The sequence below is a fragment of the Primulina tabacum genome, chromosome 1 (assembly GCF_025594145.1).
Source record: "Primulina tabacum isolate GXHZ01 chromosome 1, ASM2559414v2, whole genome shotgun sequence".
NCBI lineage: Eukaryota > Viridiplantae > Streptophyta > Magnoliopsida > Lamiales > Gesneriaceae > Primulina > Primulina tabacum.
The window spans coordinates 2,785,405-2,804,926 of NC_134550.1; the positions used below are offsets into that span (position 1 = coordinate 2,785,405).

Consider the following 19,522-nt stretch of genomic DNA (forward strand, 5'->3'; position numbering starts at 1 on the left):
AGCAAGATATGGTGAAGTTTCTCGAGTTCATGGGCATGATTGGTGGCACTTTTGGGTTCACAATTCTCAGTTGCACCTTTTGCCTCTACTTCATTTCCCTTTTAGTCCGATTGAATCAATAAAAGCTAGCTACTCTCACCATTGATGGAGACGTATCCCAGAATAAATTTGAATATTCATTCTTTTTTATTAATTATTTCACATTATATTATATATTCTTGTATTTGTTGATTTTAAGAGATTTATTCTTTTGACGGATGTTATTAACAGCCGAATGAATTATATTATTTGGTATTATATGTGTACGTGCCCGTTTTGTACCTAATTACTATCCGTTGGTGGGTGCAAACCGTGTTAATAAAGCCTGTTCTTTTGGTCGACATAGTGTCAGCAATATCCGGCATTATGCAAGTACTTAAAAAAGAATTCAATAAAATGTACAAAAAAATAATTAAACTTAAATTTTGCCAAGATTAAACGAGATGATATTTTTACCAAATATGGCTAAAAGAGGATACTAAAAACATTTCAATTAAATTGAAGTTTCATATCGTTTTCTATATGCCACTACTCTCGATTTTTTTAAATATTGGAAAAAAAGTACAAAAAAGTGGAGTTATTGCACTAACATCTAATTTTATTCAATTGGAAAATCAAAAGTCTATACAAGAGATTTTTTTAAAAACTAAATATGGGTAATAAAGGATATTAAAAATAATTTTAATTCAAAGAAAAATCATATCGTGTGTGTATGCCACTCTGGATTATTTTCATATCGCATTACCATTCTAATCGATTTTTAGGGTATTCTAATAGAAAATTTTGAGTATGAGAGTTTATGCATTTATATTTATTATTACTATTATTGGTATGAGATTATATTTTGTTAGACATACGATAACTCAATAAATAATGTAAAGAAAGGTGAAAACTTAAAAATAATATATATATTTTTCCATTTCTCTTTCTTTAGGTTGGAATGCAAGAAGAGCAAAGTAATGGATCTGAACACATGGAAGTTTTGAATTGTAGGTGGGTAAAAAAAAAAAAACCAGCGATGTAAGCCCGTGAGTTTTTTTTTAGTTGGAGGAAAGATTTATTACAATTAGGTTTTGAAAAGAGATCATATCCTAAATTTGGAACTTTAATGACGAATGAATCATAAGTCTATCAGCAGCCGAATGTAAAAGTTTTGAATTGTAGGTTATTTAACTAATGTGTCTACGTCATGAAAATATTGTGACTTGGATAAACCATATAAAGTCACAAATATATTAGTTGTCGCCTTTGACCAATTGCTTGGTAGCCGAATCAAGCTGTAAAATATTATATAATTGAAACTACTACGAAATTTATTAAGATACGTAGTGTTTACAAAAGTTTATTTTCAAGTGATTATTGGCTTCTACGTACGTACAATTTCCAAACATTTTATTTGCTAGAAGCTTAAAAATACTTAACATAAGCTCTTACATACATCAGCTGAATAAGATTGATATTTATACCAAACTCAAATTACTCGAATCGGTTTTTCTCGGGCCCTGATCTAACTGGCCGAAGTTACATATAATTCAATTAACTTATCGAGTTTACACAAAATAAAACCAAACAAGTAGTATCAATAACTAAATAAACCCTAACAAGTGACTTTTTAAAATAATAAAAAAAAACCCTAGCAAATGAAACAAAACAAACAGATGATTTTTTTAAAAAAACGACCATAATCCCTTGTATGTTTGGAGGAGTCTGTTGTGAGGACGAGAACTATTGTCTAAAGGGTTAGAAGGAAGGTGAGAGTATCAGAATAAATTAAGCCTATACTTTTTTGTCAATATACTGAGCTGGCTTTCGAGTTTTTTAAGCACGAGTTGGAGTATCTTAACATAGACATGAGTCGAGCCCGAACTTGAAATTAATTACTCGATCAAGTTTCTCATGTAAATAGAATTTAAATCGAGATCAAACTCAAATATTATTGTACTCAACCCAAAATAATAACACAAAACTTCTATGAAACCCGCGTTTCACGGATAAATTTTATTGGATGAGTCTCCGACCCGACCAATGAAAAAATATCACTTTTCACTGTAGGTATGGACGAAATCGACCAATCTGACGATATAAATTTGTGACATCGTTTCACATGTCACCTACTCAAATAATAGATGGTTCTACACATTAATCGGAGATTTATTGAAATGCCTAATCGATCAAATTAGTAATTTATTGAATGGAATTTCTGAATACATTTAATTATGCTTGCCGTCAGCATAGATCTAACAAATGTAATATCCTTTGAATTCCTTGTTCGCTCATTTCTCTTCGGATTTTAAATTAGACTTGATTGCCTTTGAACTTCATGTTTGGTTGATGAAAGTTTGAATCGGTAACGAATTTACAAGATGTTAATTTTATATGATGATCGCCTATATAACAAAGAAATAATAAATTAATATATATATATATATATATGATTTATAATTTCAATCTTTTGTAAAAAATTTACATTAAACTCTAAATACGTATCAGAATAAATTAAGTAAAACTAGCTTCCATCGACTTGGAAAAAAAATTTTAATTTTCCATCATCATCATAAATCTCAAAGAAAAATGCTCTTCCACTATAGTCTCCAGCATCGGCTTCTTCGACCTGCACATAGACATTTTGTGCCTGAACTCCGGCATGTACTCTTCTATATTTTCCAATTCCAACTTCGGCACCGAACGATTCTCGTTCTTCTCCACCACTTGAAAATTCTGGTCGCACTCCGGCGTCACCTTCACGCTTCCGAATGGAACCCTTTTGTTCTCTTTGCTCGCCGTCAAGAGAAGCACCCCCATATCCACAGTCTTAACGACCGAGTTCAGCCGCTTCATGGGGAAGAACACGTACACGTTTCTCATCTCCAGGTCTTCATCCGCGTTCAGCGCGGTTAATCTCTGTCCGATCTGCAGAGATTTCGCGTTGACGAGGAAAAAGCTGGGCATGTCAAACATGAGCTCCGCAGCTTTCGTGGGCTCGTGGAAACGCCGGATGTCGCAGCCGGGGAAGATAACTGTTATAGTATCCTTGCCGGGAGTCTTCCCCACCGGCCCAGCTAGAGTGCAAGATATGTAATTCCCCATAGCGATCAAAGTTAGAAATGCAAGTGATCAGATTCAGAGGAACTGGGTTTGATTTTGATTGAGAGCTGGAGTCTGGGGGATTATATTGAAGAGGGTTGGGGGAAGAAAGTCAGAATGTTTGGGAAAAAAAAAAAAATAGAAAATTGAGTGGAAAAGCATGGGAAGCCAGTTGTAATGGTGTGTATGAAAGGATCAAATACGGGAAATGGAACGTGTTGAAACCAGTTGTGTTTTGTCCGCGTCCCAGACCAAACCTCATTTGATCACCAGTTTGTTCTTGCCTATGTCGTTCAATCGTTGAATCTGGTTGGTAAAATATTTCGAGTTAAGATTTTGTGATTATTTAATTTACTATCATATTAGCTTCCACGAGAACTAGGGAAGCACATTAGCCGAGTCGAGCTCGAATATCATGTCACTCTGGCTCAACACGATTAATTTCGAGTTTTCAATTTCAATCTCGAGCTCGACTCGTAAAAACATCGATTTACACGAACTCGTTCTCGACAAGCTCGAAATGATTCGTAGCATAGTTTTAAGGTTTAAATTTTGTATTTATATTAAAAAATACCCTTGAAAATTATATATCATGTAAAACATAATATTATGTAGTTAGCCCAGTAGCTCGAAACAACTAAAATTCGAAATTGACACAAATGAAGAGTCGAGCTACTTGTACTCGGCTCGAGCTAGGTCAAATTAATCTCCAATGCAGTTTTGACTCAGAGCTACTCTCGTGTAACTTTAACTCATTTACACCCACAAGAATAACATCTCGAGATATGTAAAGACTAGGTCCAACTGAGTACTTATCGGACTTGGAGAACTGAACTATTTGTTTTTGTTCTTAGATCAACAAATTTGACGGTTCTCTGTTTGGTAAGAGGGGTGAGTTGTCTCCTTCTTCGGTCTCTTGTGTATTGTTGTTAGATTTGCGTGAAAAAATATAGTTGTTATTCAAAAGAATCATGTATAAAAACATATCAAATATGAAAATGAGATATATCCAACATTGTACTTGTATATTCTCTTTCATATCCCTCAAAAGTTACGTAAAACAAAGAACTTAGAAAATTATTATTGTAAAATTTTCGGATAATTATATCGTGTATCCATATAATATAATTGCGGGTGGACCTGCTATATATGATTTCTACTCTCGGAAGTTATTTGCTGTTATTTGCGCGTGGAGCCCATCTCCTCCACAGCCACAACATCCGGGCCAACTAATTTTTAACACTCTTTTATTCTGAATTTACAGGGCAACTGATTTTGAAATTTTTAAACTTAAAAATTTTATTTGACTGTACTTATCCAGGATTTTATCTCGGATGAGCTGAACAAAATACAAATTATAAAATATTAGTGAAAATAAATTCTTAAAATTTATTGTATGAAGATTAATATTAATAATAAATCAAATATATCATGAGATATATCTATATTTATTAAATGCACAAAAATTAGTGTGTACGATTCAAATTTAACAAAACCCCTCCTCCAGCTAAAAACAAAAAATATGGAGACGTCCTAAATTTAATTTTTGCCGGTGAATATAATAAAGTGTCGAATTGGTCAGATTTTTCTTTCTTTTTTAAAGAATAATTGGCCAGATTTTTCAATCGTGAAGATCAACTTAATCATGTGAATCTCCTCCTGTTTCCGAAACCTAAATAAATTAGTGTTTGAATGGGTACATTCTTTGTATAATCTTAATATTTAAATTATGCAATCAATAATGAACAGAAGCTGTACCAAGTTCACATAATATTTCATATAATCATCGTACAATTAGTTATTAATTAATTTGATAATATATTAATTAATTTTTACATAGTGTTAGCATTATTTGTAATCTCGTAGTTGACCAAGTGCCAAGACGATGCACGATTAAAAAAGATTTGCGTTAAAAAAATAACTTAATCAAATACGATAAAACGTCAGTATTATATATGGGGAAAAGGACCATTTAAACAATTTATTTTGTAAAATAAGACGTCGAAATCCATTCTCAAATACTTGGCAATTTATGGTGAATGCTTCATATAGATCATTATTTTTCAGCGCTTGACTTGATTTTCATGTAAATTTACGTGTTTATGCTATTATTTTCCTTCAATTTTTTTCATGCTAATTTATGTGTTTCTTCCTTTTATTTTGCCTGCATTTTCCATTTGTTACTTCTAAGATGCCACATAACACATATACACCAAGATGTCATTTGATTCCTCGGATGGGACAATAAAGGATGATGATCGATATGTATAGACAAAATAATGAATCATTATTCTATTCATTTATAGAACGTGAGTAGAATAAAACAAAGATTTGCAACTATTTAATCCAAAATATGTTTGTAAATTAACACTTTTGTTTCTAACTATTCAAAATCTTCCCGGAAAAATTTGATGACTTATTTAATGTTCTTCAACTATTGTTCTTCCGTCTCTTTCCTCGAGAATCATCTGGCCGCTTTACTCTCCGGGACCCTTTTTCCTCCTGTTGTTATCTTGTAGGAATAAGTCGTTCACTCGTACTATTGAATCCAAAACTACACAAAATTGAATCAAGAAGGTTGTAGAATTTGTTTTACCTGTCTGATTCTCTTCTTCGGCTTGAATCTTCCTTTCACTTTCTTTTTAGGCTTGGCTGACACCTGCTACGGTCATTAACTCCAACTAGTTGAATAAAGTAGAGAAGGATAATTGAAGATCACCCAGAAATGCAGGAAAAAGTAAAATACCTGTCCGGAAACCGTATTTGTAGCATGTTTCTCAAGTTCAGTCTCTCCCTCAATTTTCCCATCATCTTTCAGCATAAGCTTAAGCCTTCCTTCTCTCTGTAATTTCATAGAGCGAGCATGTCTCTGTTGTGGACATGAAGTATGTTATCAGCACCAACAGCATGTGTACAACAGCACAACTATGTAAACAAGAAAGACGGGTTCATGATGCTGCATTATGCTTTGAATAAATAAAGTAATTCAAGTAGATGACAGTCATTTAGGAGAAGCAAAAAGAATTTTATTCGGAAAATGTAATCCTCTTGAAGATATGAAGAAGTTCTAGAATACAACATATAACATTTTCTCAACTTGATATGTTATTTAACTTGAAAGATTCAACAGAAACATTAAGACATTCATTTAGCTATATGAGTTTGAACCTTGACAGAGTTGAACGTATACTTGCCTTGGAGTTAAGATGGGCTTTTAGACTCTCCTCTGACAAGCATACTATCCTAGGGCATAGTCTGCACTTGAACACCGATTTACATTTCAAGACACAATCTGCCATTACAAATTCAGTGTCGTTCTTTTCAGGTTTATCCCGGTTATCAACGAGATTAGTACTGCCCTCATGTCTTGTAAGACTTCCAACAATATTCAGTCCGCCATTTTCCGTAGTCATGTCATCATCGCTTGTAGGTAAACCTTCATAGAGCAACGATCCAATAAATATTCACGAATGGCATTATGCGTTTTGATGTTTTGTCTATAATAAGACAAAATCATATAAGTTTCTGACAGAGCAAAAATGTCTTTGGAAAGAATCTGCAAAGGAGAGATGGAAACTAATTTAAGGAGAACTTATTCTCATTAAAAACATAGAATAAGGTTGAACTCTTATTTAGTTTTCATAATCCAAGTTAAACTTGGAATCGACTTCACGTTTCTATGCTACCTAATCAGCTCCAGATGGTCAAATATTTTCCTTCACGTGATCAAATCATGATTGACAAAGATCTTGAAGTTATAGAAAAACGGATTAACAAACTACCATTCACAATTTTTTTCCTGTGATATATGATGAAGGCAAACAGAAAAGGAACAAGAAAGTTATCAACTTAATTCATCACAGGTAAAGAGCCACTCAAAATGCATCCAACTTTAACTGGAATTATAATGTATGAGTGTGTGTCGTCACAAATTTTTTTGAAGCAAAATCGCATTTGGAAAAAATTAATTTTTTGCTAAAAGACTTCAAAAAAGCACTGAAAAATAACAGAATTTGGGAACGAAAATACTATGCTTCTGTTTCTCTTTTAAAAATTAATAATAAAAGCTCATTTCACTACTCTATCCATACACTAACAGCTTCATTCTTTTTAAAAAAAACAAGCACTTCTTAAGCTAAGTATTTCTTTATCCAAACTTGCCCCAAGAATGGTAGCATAAATGGCAACAGCCCTCATGCAGTAGTTCTACACATACAGAGACAAACAAATAAACAAGGAATTTCAGAGCCAATGGCCTGAGTATCATCGAAAGCAACACAGATGAGACAAGAAAATGAAAATTGCACAAGCACAACCAAAATGGAACATAAAAACTTAACCAAACACCCGTTGAACCTAAATAAAGTTACTTCTGAAATTTAATAGATTAAGGAATTGATCCAAGAGACGAAGATAATAAAACTAGACAAAAAATTGAAAAACAAATGTACCCAACCTGATGAGTCAAGATTAATTTCATTCACCGAACTGTCCTCACTTTCATATCCTGGAAAGGATTAAGCAAAATTAATAAATTCAACAATACACGTGATTCACAACTTTTACATAATTTTAAAAATTGTCAAGAAACATCTTATACTATTTGAACGCTCGAGTACTAGTAAATGCTGATGGGTTATTTAGGGAAAAAAGTTCCATAACAGTAAGCTTGTTATAAATCTCACAACATGTCATCACAATCTTGCTTTTGAAGATTTCGAAACACAGACAATGCCCATAAAAATTTGACAACCAGGCTGCGTATACCTGAAGAAGATGACATGATTTCCTTCTCTCCAACTTCTCCAAACTCATTGTCTTCTTCATCTTCAACTTCTGTTCCGTCATTGGTCTCAGCCTCCACTTCAGAGTCGGAAGAAGAAGAGTCAGAAGGGGCATCCCTATCACCGTGTTCGAATCTATAAAATCGCCTTTTAATCATTTTATTCCTGCCTCAACTGAAAAAGTTAGATGAACCATAAGCCATAAGATATGATTCTCTAACACATCAGTAAGTAGCTGAAGCGTAAAAAATTCAATCTTTAACAGAAATTTCAGAATCTCAACCCAGAAGTATCACAGAACGAATGGAGTCTGCAACACTGAAATACTACAGCGCTCCCAGTTCCCCATCTCGCCACCGATTTCCTACATTTTTTTCTCATCTTGTTCACGAAGTAATAAATCACATAACACCGCAATAGCTCCTCGGAAATAAATCAAAAGGGGGAAAAAAACCCAATCCCTACAGTATCAATCTATATAGTGACTGGCACGCGGTCACGGAACTACAAACACAATTACGCGATTGCAAACTATATGAATGTAAAAATCTCACTAATTTCAGAACAATGCAAGTGTTTCTTGGGGAAAAGAACGAGCTGATTCCTGAATATGTTCTACCATTTTGAATTAAAAAAAAATCGAACCCTAAAATGTTTAGAAGAAATCTCTATAGAGAGGAATAACCTGAAAATCAAACGGCTGAAGGTGAAGTCTTTCGAAGTGGAGAAGAAAGGGTTTTGGTGCAGCAGAGTCACAGAAACGTGGAAGTTTTCCATTAGTTGTGATTTAAATTATGTAGTATTTATTTTCTAAAAACTAATTCCAAATAAATAAATAGAGTTTTCTCATGACACACACGATAAGGGGATTTTTTCAAACGTCTCCACCGGATTTCTGTCCACCAATGCCTCATTTTATATCGCCTAAACTTTATGTCTCTCAGTTTTCTACACCAACTTGTATGTCACATTCCTCAACACTACAGTCCATTTTCCTCTCTATTTTCCTCTCTATCTAGTTAAACTCTTCTTTACTCTAAAATATCTCAAGATACTGATCAAAATAACACAAAAAACATTATCGAAGACGCAAATAATCACACAACATCAAATCTTGGTGAAGAGTTATTCACGGTGGTACTACACCATCAACATAGCATGGTTGGATTCGTGCAAAGTTCTTATGAAAAAGTGGACAAGAAGAATGTCAATTAACAGAGAATGTGTAGATGAAAACACTCAATTTGTTAATGGTTATTTCTTTGTTGAGTCGGTGTATGCTGATAATATGTCCTGATGTTGATTCCAATGAGAAAAGAGTTGTTTTTACACATATAGTCACTGATTTGGAAAATCATCTTGATGAATATTTTAAATGGAGGGAATACGCAGTAAAAAGAAAAAATTTATCGGTGCTTCAGAAAAAGTGAGTTTTTTTTTTAATTAATGAAAGAGAAACTATAATTCAAACATGTTTTATTTGGCTTCACAATTTTTCAAAGTTTTTTATTTTTAAAAAAATTGTTATCTAAACAGTAAACGTGATTTTTAATGTTATTTGTCAAACTTTAATATATTTCCTATTTTTTAAGAAAAATATTTTGTTCTATATTTGCGTGATGCGGAAACGTTGGAAGAACACGCTCATATATATTAAATAGTTAATTACCTTGACACCCTTTATATTGGTGCGATAGCACTTTCCCCCTGAGCTTTTATTTTCCCTCTAATTTTTCCAAAGTATTCTAAACCTTAAAGTTATGATGTTGTGATTGATTTGAATAAATATGTTAATTTTTTTAATGAATGAAACATTCTAAAACAAGTTCTAATTTTTTTAAAAAATATGAAACTAAAACTCATAGATATAATGTAGTCACGTGTTCAACATTAAGAGAAATTCACCATGTCTGCATATTCAAAATTAAGAGAAAAACATATTGTATACCGTGAATAGAGGTGCAAACGAACCGAATCGAGCCGATTATGAGTAAAAATTTATGGTTCGAATTCGCCTCGAATCAAGTATTTTCGAGTTCATGCTTGATTCAAAGTTCAAAATTTGTAAATTTTTTTTGTTGTTCTGCTTGAAATCTTTCAACTTATTCATGAGCTATTTGAACTACTGTTTTGATAGTAAAGTTCGATAATGAAAGTTCGAAAGTTTGAAACGCCTAAAAGCTCAAAATATATAAATTTAATATTATATTAATAAAATATCAATATTCGTGAGCGTCTCATGATTATCGAACAAAATAATTTGGGTTCGAGCTCGGTTCAAAAAAGTTTGAACATATTCGAGTTCGGCTCGAGTTTGATAAATCTGAATACAAATAAAATATTTATCGAATCGGCTCGAAAATTTCTCCAATTGACTCGATTCATTTTCAACCCTAACTACAAGAACATAGGATAGAAATGCCTCATAGAATGAAAGACTGAAAGATCATTTTTGCTGATTTTTTTTTTTTTTTAACGTTTTGGCTATGGTTTCACTTTTCAAAGTTAAATTATTATTGTTTTCTAATTTTTTAGTAACCTATATTTTTGATGTGTTTATTTTTTTATTTACAATATGGTATAACTAATGTATGCAAGTATTTTTAATTGTTGAATTTTCTGAAATTTCAATGTATTTACTCAATATCAATTTTCTTATTTTTACAATGACAAATTATCCTAATGAAACAAGGAATAGATAACATTGTCCAATCCTGTCTTTGTGAAAAAATTTAATGGTATGGAAACACGATATTCTGATAAATCAGGGACCTAATTGATATTTACTGTTCACTCATCTCATCTGGGGTAGGGGCGCGCTGGCACCATCTGCTGCATCTTTTAACCTCTGCTATAAATTACCAATTTCATTCCCCTCGTACTTTGATCAAACTCGTTGCATTTGGTTAATTTTCCTCTTTTACCTCAATTGGTCTGTCGTGGTATTTGGGCGAAAAACCACAGCCGTTGAAATGGCCGGCGCTGATCACGAAAGCCCATCAACTATGGTGGATGGAAATACTCTTGCGGCCATGTGTCTGGCACGCGCCGGTATCGATAAGATGTTTGGAGTGGTGGGTATACCGGTTACTACACTTGCTAATCGTGCCGTAGCTCAGGGTGTCCGATTCATCGCCTTCCACAACGAGCAGTCGGCGGGCTACGCTGCCTCTGCCTACGGCTACCTCAGCGGACGTCCAGGTGTACTCCTGACGGTTTCTGGCCCTGGTTGTGTTCATGGCATGGCTGGATTATCAAATGCCCAGATAAACGCCTGGCCTATGGTTATGATCTCCGGCTCCTCTGAACAGAGTTGTATCGGGAGAGGAGACTTCCAGGAGCTAGATCAAATTGCTGCCGTGAAACCCTTTTCCAAATTCTCCGCAAAGGCTACTGATATAAGCAAAATTCCGATTTCTGTTTTCAGTGTGATTGATTGGGCTGTAGCAGGTCGGCCCGGTGGGACTTACTTGGATATCCCGTCCGATGTTCTCCATCAGACGGTTGAGGAATCCGAGGCTGAAAGGTTGATTGCCTGAATCCCTGAATTCAAGAGACAAAGATTTGGTCGAGAAGCCAAAGGTTAATCATTCCGAAATTCAGAAGGCAGCGGAGTTGTTGAGGAAAGCGGAGAGACCCTTGATCGTTTTTGGAAAGGGGGCAGCTTATGCTAAAGCTGAAAATGAGCTGACGATGTTAGTGGAAAGTACAGGAATTCCATTTTTGCCGACTCCCATGGGGAAGGGGTTGCTGCCGGATTCGCATGAGCTGGCGGCTACTGCTGCAAGGTCTCTTGCTATTGGGAAATGTGACGTGGCATTGGTGGTTGGCGCGAGGCTTAACTGGCTGCTGCACTTTGGAGAGCCGCCGAGGTGGTCTAAGGATGTGAAGTTTATACTTGTTGATGTTTGTATAGAGGAGATTGAATTGAGGAATCCAACGTTGGGTATTGTGGGGGATGCAAAAGATGTGGTAAAGATGATTCATAAGGAGATTAAGGATAATCCCTTTGTTCTGGGAAAGAATCATCCTTGGGTTGGGGACATTAAGCGCAAGGCTAAGGACAATGTGGCGAAAATGGAGGCGCAGTTGGTGAAGGACGTGGTGCCATTTAATTTTACGACACCGATGAGGATTATTCGGGATGCGATTTCGGGCATGGGCAGTCCCGCACCAATATTGGTGTCTGAAGGAGCCAACACAATGGATGTCGGGCGAGCGGTTCTGGTGCAAACAGAGCCAAGAACTAGGTTGGATGCTGGGACTTGGGGGACAATGGGGGTCGGCCTTGGATATTGCATTGCTGCTGCAGTGGCAGCACCTGATCGGCTAGTGGTGGCGGTGGAGGGGGACTCTGGATTTGGATTCAGTGCAATGGAAGTCGAGGTAATTTATTTTCACTGAACTTTGAAATTTGCTGCAACGTTTCTTTGGATTCTTTTGATCAGTGACAGAAGTGCATACATATCTTATCACACTTCATTAGTTCATTCCTAAGTATTTTTCCGTGGCAATGCTTTACTGAGTTCACTTGACCTGCATTCTGATTTTTTATGAGTAACAGGCATGGCATAATGAGCTAATAAGATTTTATCTTGAAATGCTGTTACATGAGTTTTTTTTAAAAAAAAAATCAAAAGCCAAATGTGAACTTATATGCCCTGTATATAAGAATTTTGCTTCCGAATCTAAAAAATTATTGCTCAAAGGTTAAAAAGACTAGAGCGAGTGTGTGTAGCTTGTCGTGTGAACATTTATTCTCATGCTTAATTAGGATGTGACTATCTTATGCTGCTAATGTTTAATTCTCCATCGTTTCTTCGATGTTTGAGTCTAAAGATCACTGGGAAAAATTCTCATTTGTCCTCCATGGTTTCTGCAACCTATTGAGTAATCACATACTCTGTTGACAGTGGGGGTGGTCAGGGGAGGGTGGGAGTCTCCCACTTCAAACAAAAAATTTCCACGGATATGCCCGTTTATGACATGGGTATCAATTCTTGTTCAAGGGGATAAAAGTGTTCCCGTTTGACATTAAGACCCAGTTTTAGAAGGTTTTGTTGAACACCTTAAATTACAAAGTTCATCAATGAAGCTTGATGAGACAACACCTTGAAAAGTTACAAGTCAACATATATCTTGATTGTTGGCTTACACTTTAGCTTCCCCTCATTGGTTTGTCAGAGTTGATGTTAAGTGTTTAAACTTGAAATTTTCAGTTCAGTATGATCAGAAGCACAAAAGATTCCAGTTGTATGAATGTTGGAATCTACTCGTTTTCTTAACCATGTTAGCTCAATGAAGTTTGAACAAAATAACATTTGCTTTTTTTGTTTAGCAGATTCTACTAGCTCGATATCCCCTAGGTTTCAGGTCATATGTTCTACACAAAACCCGAAAGAAGTCTCCCTTTGTTTTTTTCATTTATTATACCATTTTATGAAATCGATTTCATGCATCTTAAGCAAAAAAAGTAACTTATGTGGTGTGTGCTTCTATGTACGTGTTCAGACATTGGTTCGTTATCAGTTGCCTGTGGTGGTCATAGTTTTCAACAATGGTGGAGTTTATGGAGGTGACCGGAGAAACCCGGAAGAAATCACAGGACCACACAAGGATGATCCAGCCCCCACGTCTTTTGTTCCTGGTGCAGCATATCACATTCTCCTTGAAGCCTTTGGAGGAAAAGGCTATCTGGTAGGTACACCTGATGAACTAAAATCAGCACTTGACAAATCCTTTTCTGCAAGGAAACCTACTGTCATAAATGTTACAATCGATCCCTATGCTGGTGCTGAGAGTGGGAGAATGCAACATAGAAACTGATCGATGAAGCCAGGCATGTGCAATGTCACAGATTCAAGTTCATGTATGCATTTGTAATTTCTGGCAATTTGTCTTCCGGCATACCAAGAAATCTAAAAGAACTTGGAAGGGTGGTTTAGGATTTTATATTGATAATACTGTAGATGGTGAGATATGTATGCGAGATTCTACACCAACTTAATTGGCGTTATTTGGTTCCGTTCAAAGTCGATTGATGGGTATGCGATATTGGATAAATAAGCATGTTTACAAAGTGTTTTTGTTCATTAAAACATAGACGAATCTTTAAAAAATTAGACTTAATAAATCGGATAATATTTTAGCATGACTTAAAAGTTAAAACATAGCTAGTTGATTTTGGAAGCTCTGACTGTCAAAATTATGTGCTTGAAGTTTTAATGTCTGGAAAGATTTTAGTTCTGACACTGTTATCTTCTTTGTTTCATGTGTTTTTTTTTCCTCATTCTATCATCCCATCTGACTTGATTGCAAAGATTTCTCATTTCTCCATCTGAACTTGAAAGCCAGATTCAATGCTTGCATCCAAACACATCATTAGACCTTCTTCATTGCATAGGGCTTGAGTTTTCAGATTCAAAGGATTTGAATTAGAGAACTGGATTGGAGGATCATTATATTGATTCTCATTTGGTTGGAAGAAAAATAACACCAGAATTTTTAAAAATGAAAGATAATAAACATAAATACTTGGTATTATATTACAGTCCATACTCTCAAGTTATAAAGTTGAATTCCTCGGTGTTTTGGTGAAACATTTTTAAAATTCAATAAATATCATTGTAGCTTTCATACTAATTTTTAATTTTCAATCTTCAACATTCTTATATATTTCTCTCTAGAAAATTATTATACTGTTTCTTTTTCTCGACCAGATCCTTCAACTTTTTTTTATAAATATTATGATAAATGCTTTTTGCTTACATAAAATTCATAATATTTATATTATTACATTATGCACACACGACTCATGTTCATCAACCACTAGCATCCTTCAAAGTATGGTTCAAACCAAAAAAACTAATCGAACTAAAATTTTTGGTTTTTATGGTTTGCTTATCCGAATTTGAAAATAACAAAAAAGGAATAACCAGAATTTTTAAAACTTTTAGTGATGCTCTCGTATCGACGGTGTGATATATGGTGGTGCGTAACAGATATGAAAATGGGCCTGATTATTCCCAACCGTGACTCCGACAGGGATGCTGAACTCGTTTTGGTGGGGTAAAAATGGAAGCAATGGAGGGGGAATAAAATGGAACAGGTGGAAAAAGCTTTGTGTAATTCGTTTTCAAACTTATTTAACTCGAGCCGAGCTTGAACATGATCGATAGCTCACGAACCTTAATATTTTATTAATATAATATAATAATATATTAAATATATATACATATTGAGTTTTAGAACCTTCATTTTCGAACTTTAATGTCTGAGAAATAGTTCGAATAACTTAGGAATATGTCCGAACATTTTGAGTCAAACTCGAACGGCCGGGAACATCATTTCGAGCCGTACTGGAACAAAAATAAAATAAAATTTTCGAGTTTCGAATCGAGTCTCGAACCTTAATATTTGGCTCGATTCAATTCAATTAGTTTAGGATGGCGGATTTATTTATACATAGAAGGCTATAAAATTTTTATTGATAACGTTTGATCCCAAATCTTTTTAAACAATAAATTTATTTTCTTAATAATATTTGGTCCTAAATTTTTTTAAGCAGTGCATTGGCCCAAATGCATTATAAAATCATTAAAATTTATAAACAGCATACATATCTTAAAAACAATTTAAATGGACAATATAAACAATGGATCCCTCGAGTAAAAACTCAATAAGACTAAAATTACTAGATTGAATTATGTATAGTATAATTTTTTATGATTTATCGTTAAAACTCTTGTGGTTAAAAGTGCTCTGAAAAACACTAGTTTTTCATTGTTATTATTGCAAAATCGTTATCTTCGAGCGTGTTTTTAACAACAGGACTTTTATCGACACTTTAAACGGCCTATGACAACAGTAAAAAAACATAATCATTAGTCTTTTTCCTGTAGTGAATCTAATGAAAACAGTGTTTATCGTCGGGTTTAGGGATTGAGTTCGGTCAGGAAAACTGTGAACCGAACATGAGAGAGAGTAGATAAAAATCTATCCTTCTTAAATCCGTTGTACCAAAATATGCTTATAGTACAAATTTTCTGATTTCTCCATGGAGTTTGGAATGGCCAGTGCATTGGAAACTCTGTGTGGGCAGGCATATGGAGCTGAGCAATACGCCAAGTTGAAACCTACACCTACGCGGCCGTTTTAGGCCTCTTTATGGTTTGTTTACCTGTATCTCTATTATGGATTTACTCTGAAAAACTATTAGAATTCATGGGCCAAGACCATTTGATCTCAGCGGAAGCCGGAAAGTTCGCGACTTGGCTAATCCCATCTCTCTTCCCATACGCGATCCTTAAGTCTCTGACTCGATATCTGCAGACTCAGAGCTTGATCCTTCCGATGCTTCTGAGCTCCGTCGCGACTCTGTTGATCAATTTTCCTCTTTATTGGGCTTTTGTTTTCAAGTTAAAGCTAGGCAACAATGGAGCTGCGGTTTCGATGGGGTTATCACATTGGATAAACGAATTCATCTGTTGGTAGCCAGACTGGGAGTTCTTTCACTACGCTGTACCTTCTGCTACCATGGTTTGGTAATCATCATTAACTAATTTAAACTTAATTAGCAGCTCAATATTTTTGTCTAAAATAAAAATATATTTTTTAATATATATACTAGTTAGTTTTTATTTATTCAATTTTTTTCATTCACTCTAGCTACCAGCTAGGTACAAACAATTAATGTATATATATAATTAATAATTTTTTAAGAATATTAACTTTAAATATATACATAATATAAGATGAAACATGAAATATAAACGAGCTTAGGTTTATCCAGGTTGTCTCCCTTAGTCCCTTGACATGAACTTAGGTTTTTCCCATTTCACATAAAATTTCAGCTAAAAAAATCATGAATTTATCCCAAGAACCAACATGCATGACTTCATGGTTTGATAGAAATCGAGTTTTTGTATTCACCTGCCCTCCCTGTAAATAATGTATTTTGCACTTACAACTAGCACGGGCGGAGATGGGAGCAGCTGATCAAGAAGTGGCGGTGATGCCGATGCAGATGTAGCCGGAGGTGGTAGTGGAGGATCCCTGCGGTGTGCCATAATTATTACATACACCAGGATTTCAGGAGAGAAACATCAAAATTACGGGATCTCTTTACATTACAAAATAATTAATGGAAATTGTGAGTTGCTAACAATATTTCATACATGGACTTGTAGTTGCACTTACCAACCACGTATCACAATCAAAATTTCATGTTGCTTATGATCATATTCTAGTGTGTTGTATGGATTAAGGTACATCCATCAACTTTTTCTTACGTAATTTTTTTTAATACTGTAATTCGTCGATAATCATGGAACATGACATAAAAGAATCAAAGAATGCGAAATATTGCTTGTAAATATTCAAGCTTCTACATTAATATTAATATATATGTAAGAAATAAACATCAGCAGACTCTGTCACTGAATAGATCAATCATACCAAGTTATTTGTGTAAGCAACTTCTTCAAATGAAATGTTTATCTTAAAATCTACTATAAGAAAATGGAATATAGCAGTCAATATCTTCAAAGAGGATCCAATAAGTAGAAGATTATTCATTTATAAAATTAGGCAAATAGCATTTAACACCCATTGAGAAAGACAAAAAACACACATGTAACTCCTTAATTATATGAAGATGACGATCTTTAAAACCTGTGAATTTGAAAATCAGATGTAAAACGTCCTTCAAATGTTACAGATATGCTTGATTTTTGAAAACACGATGTTGTAAAGTATATCAGATTTAACCGGCACTATAAAATTAAAACAAATTAAACCCGTCTCAGATTAATTAAGAGAACTGAATCCAGATCAAATCATCACCATATAGCGAATACAATATTTTTACAAAATCAAACACATTTTTCAAAAATATTAAGCAAAAATCTTTTTAAAAAAGGCATTTAAGGTACTAGCACTTATATGTCCGGCCAATAATCCAGAACATTTTTATAAAATTAGTTTTAATTTTATAATGCCGGTTAAATATGATATCTTCTACAATATCGTGTTTTCAAAAATCAATTAAGCATATCTGCAGTTGAAGGACGTTTTATATCTGATTTTCAAATTCACAGGGTTTTAAAGATCATCATCAAGAACATTTTGTAGACATTATTTAAAGTCACTGAAAATTTGGCATAAAAAATAATTTAATCTTGCGAAGTCCGTTTATGTTGAGGTATTCAAATATGTCCGTGCTGTGTAAACATTATCTCATCGGGAACTGCTTATTGAAGTATAAAGAAACACTACAGCGTAAGAACTCCAGTATTCAAGATTTAAATGATAGAATCAAATGGCACTCAAGACTAAGTAGTACTCACGAAATTTCTGTGACAAACATGGGAACAGGAAGATGGAAACAGTGCCTATATATTCATCAAGTTTGCTTCTCCACAGAACCTTGTTTTAGGGCAGAAATCCGTAGCCCTAGCCGTATCCTCATTTCTTCGCTAGCTGTGTACTCGTTACTACACAATTCAGAATCTGAAAACAGAAGTGCTTTTCACATATATATATTAGTTTTCAGATCATATCACTGAGTTAAAAGGCTAAAAAACACAGGAAATGAAGAGTTCGAGTATGGTATTATTGTGCAAAAACAGTAATAATTATATGTTTCATATGGAAACACAAAAAGGGGCTTCGAGGGTGATGACAGAAGACTAGAGAGCACAAAGGAAAAGATGCAGACTGCCTTGCAAATTTGTCATCGGTGCTCTCTATCTTCTGTCAACAACACTCTCCCCGCCACCACTTAACATATATAAATCGATCCACACTAATTCTCCATATAAAAAATACTCCTCCGAAGAAAATTAATAAGAAACAGTGAAATCTCAGGCCAAAATAAGCGCAATGTCATGGATGGAGCTTATGACATTAGAAGAAAATTTTATAGAGAGCAGAATTGAAGAGTAAACATAGTATGTTTATATGATTTAGGAGAAACCCCAAAAACCAGTATTTATAGAGAAAAAACTGTCTTACTTCTTTGATTTGGATAAAGAAATCTCGGCATTTGGCTTTTTATTAGCATTATTAAAATCAACATAAACAGGCTTTGACAACCAAGAAACTGAGAAAGATCCAGCCTTTTGTGGGCACGATCCATAGTCCATAAATGAATATTATAATATAAAATGGACTTTCATATTGATGAAAGAAATATCAAAAATCGGGGCAGTAGAATTGAGAATAAGAACCTTTCAAATATTTTTGGTTGCGGGAAAGCATCACTCTCTCTCTCTGCGCAGCTGGAAGCTTATCATTAATTGAGCACAATTCTAAATATTATTTGTGTGTTGTCTTATCCGTATAACGTATACGGCTTGAAAACAAAGAGCATGCATGATTGGATATGGAGTCAATAAATTCTGCTCAATGATAAAGGGAAAGTTGTTGAGGCTTTTGCTTCCATTCTTGCTTTGAAGACATACGATTATATTAATCCTTTTTGCTTATGTTTTACCATATGCAATTTAACACTTGTAGGCCATGCATCCTCTAGGAGACTTGAAAAGGTCTCAACTTATATATTATGTATGGATTTTTATTGAAGATATAAGTTTTATCGGTCTCTCGAAACAAAG

General features: G+C 34.4%; 2 protein-coding genes, 1 long non-coding RNA gene and 1 pseudogene across 11 annotated transcripts; 1 reads left to right on the forward strand and 3 right to left on the reverse strand.

The window, feature by feature from the left end:
• Positions 1–2,502: 2,502 nt before the first annotated feature.
• LOC142508360 (uncharacterized) lies at positions 2,503–3,126 on the reverse strand. Its single transcript, XM_075619543.1, has 2 exons — positions 2,623–3,126; positions 2,503–2,514 (listed from the first exon to the last, which is right to left on the reverse strand). The coding sequence occupies exons 1-2, from the start codon at positions 3,124–3,126 to the stop codon at positions 2,503–2,505; spliced, it is 516 nt and encodes a 171-aa protein (XP_075475658.1).
• A 2,274-nt stretch (positions 3,127–5,400) lies between these two features.
• Positions 5,401–8,698, reverse strand: LOC142511428 (uncharacterized). 6 transcript variants are annotated; one of them, XM_075619667.1, is made up of 7 exons: positions 8,593–8,698; positions 7,891–8,081; positions 7,580–7,630; positions 6,318–6,559; positions 5,870–5,992; positions 5,720–5,782; positions 5,401–5,625 (listed from the first exon to the last, which is right to left on the reverse strand). In XM_075619667.1, the coding sequence occupies exons 2-7, from the start codon at positions 8,063–8,065 to the stop codon at positions 5,554–5,556; spliced, it is 726 nt and encodes a 241-aa protein (XP_075475782.1). In that variant the 5' UTR covers positions 8,066–8,081; positions 8,593–8,698; the 3' UTR covers positions 5,401–5,553. The 6 variants fall into 6 exon arrangements, with proteins under 6 accessions (XP_075475782.1, XP_075475764.1, XP_075475777.1 ...); XM_075619649.1 differs by having other exon boundaries at positions 5,720–5,785; XM_075619662.1 differs by having other exon boundaries at positions 5,720–5,785; positions 8,462–8,598.
• Positions 8,699–10,738: 2,040 nt separating this feature from the next.
• On the forward strand, positions 10,739–13,942 carry LOC142512102 (2-hydroxyacyl-CoA lyase-like; annotated as a pseudogene).
• Positions 13,943–15,704: 1,762 nt separating this feature from the next.
• LOC142512260 (uncharacterized) lies at positions 15,705–19,511 on the reverse strand. 4 transcript variants are annotated; one of them, XR_012808833.1, is made up of 3 exons: positions 19,136–19,511; positions 16,874–18,416; positions 15,705–16,434 (listed from the first exon to the last, which is right to left on the reverse strand). It is a non-coding gene; the product is annotated as an uncharacterized LOC142512260 (long non-coding RNA). The 4 variants fall into 4 exon arrangements; XR_012808845.1 differs by having other exon boundaries at positions 15,705–16,347; positions 19,136–19,510; XR_012808826.1 differs by having other exon boundaries at positions 16,839–18,416; positions 19,136–19,510.
• Between the last annotated feature and the right edge of the window lie 11 nt (positions 19,512–19,522).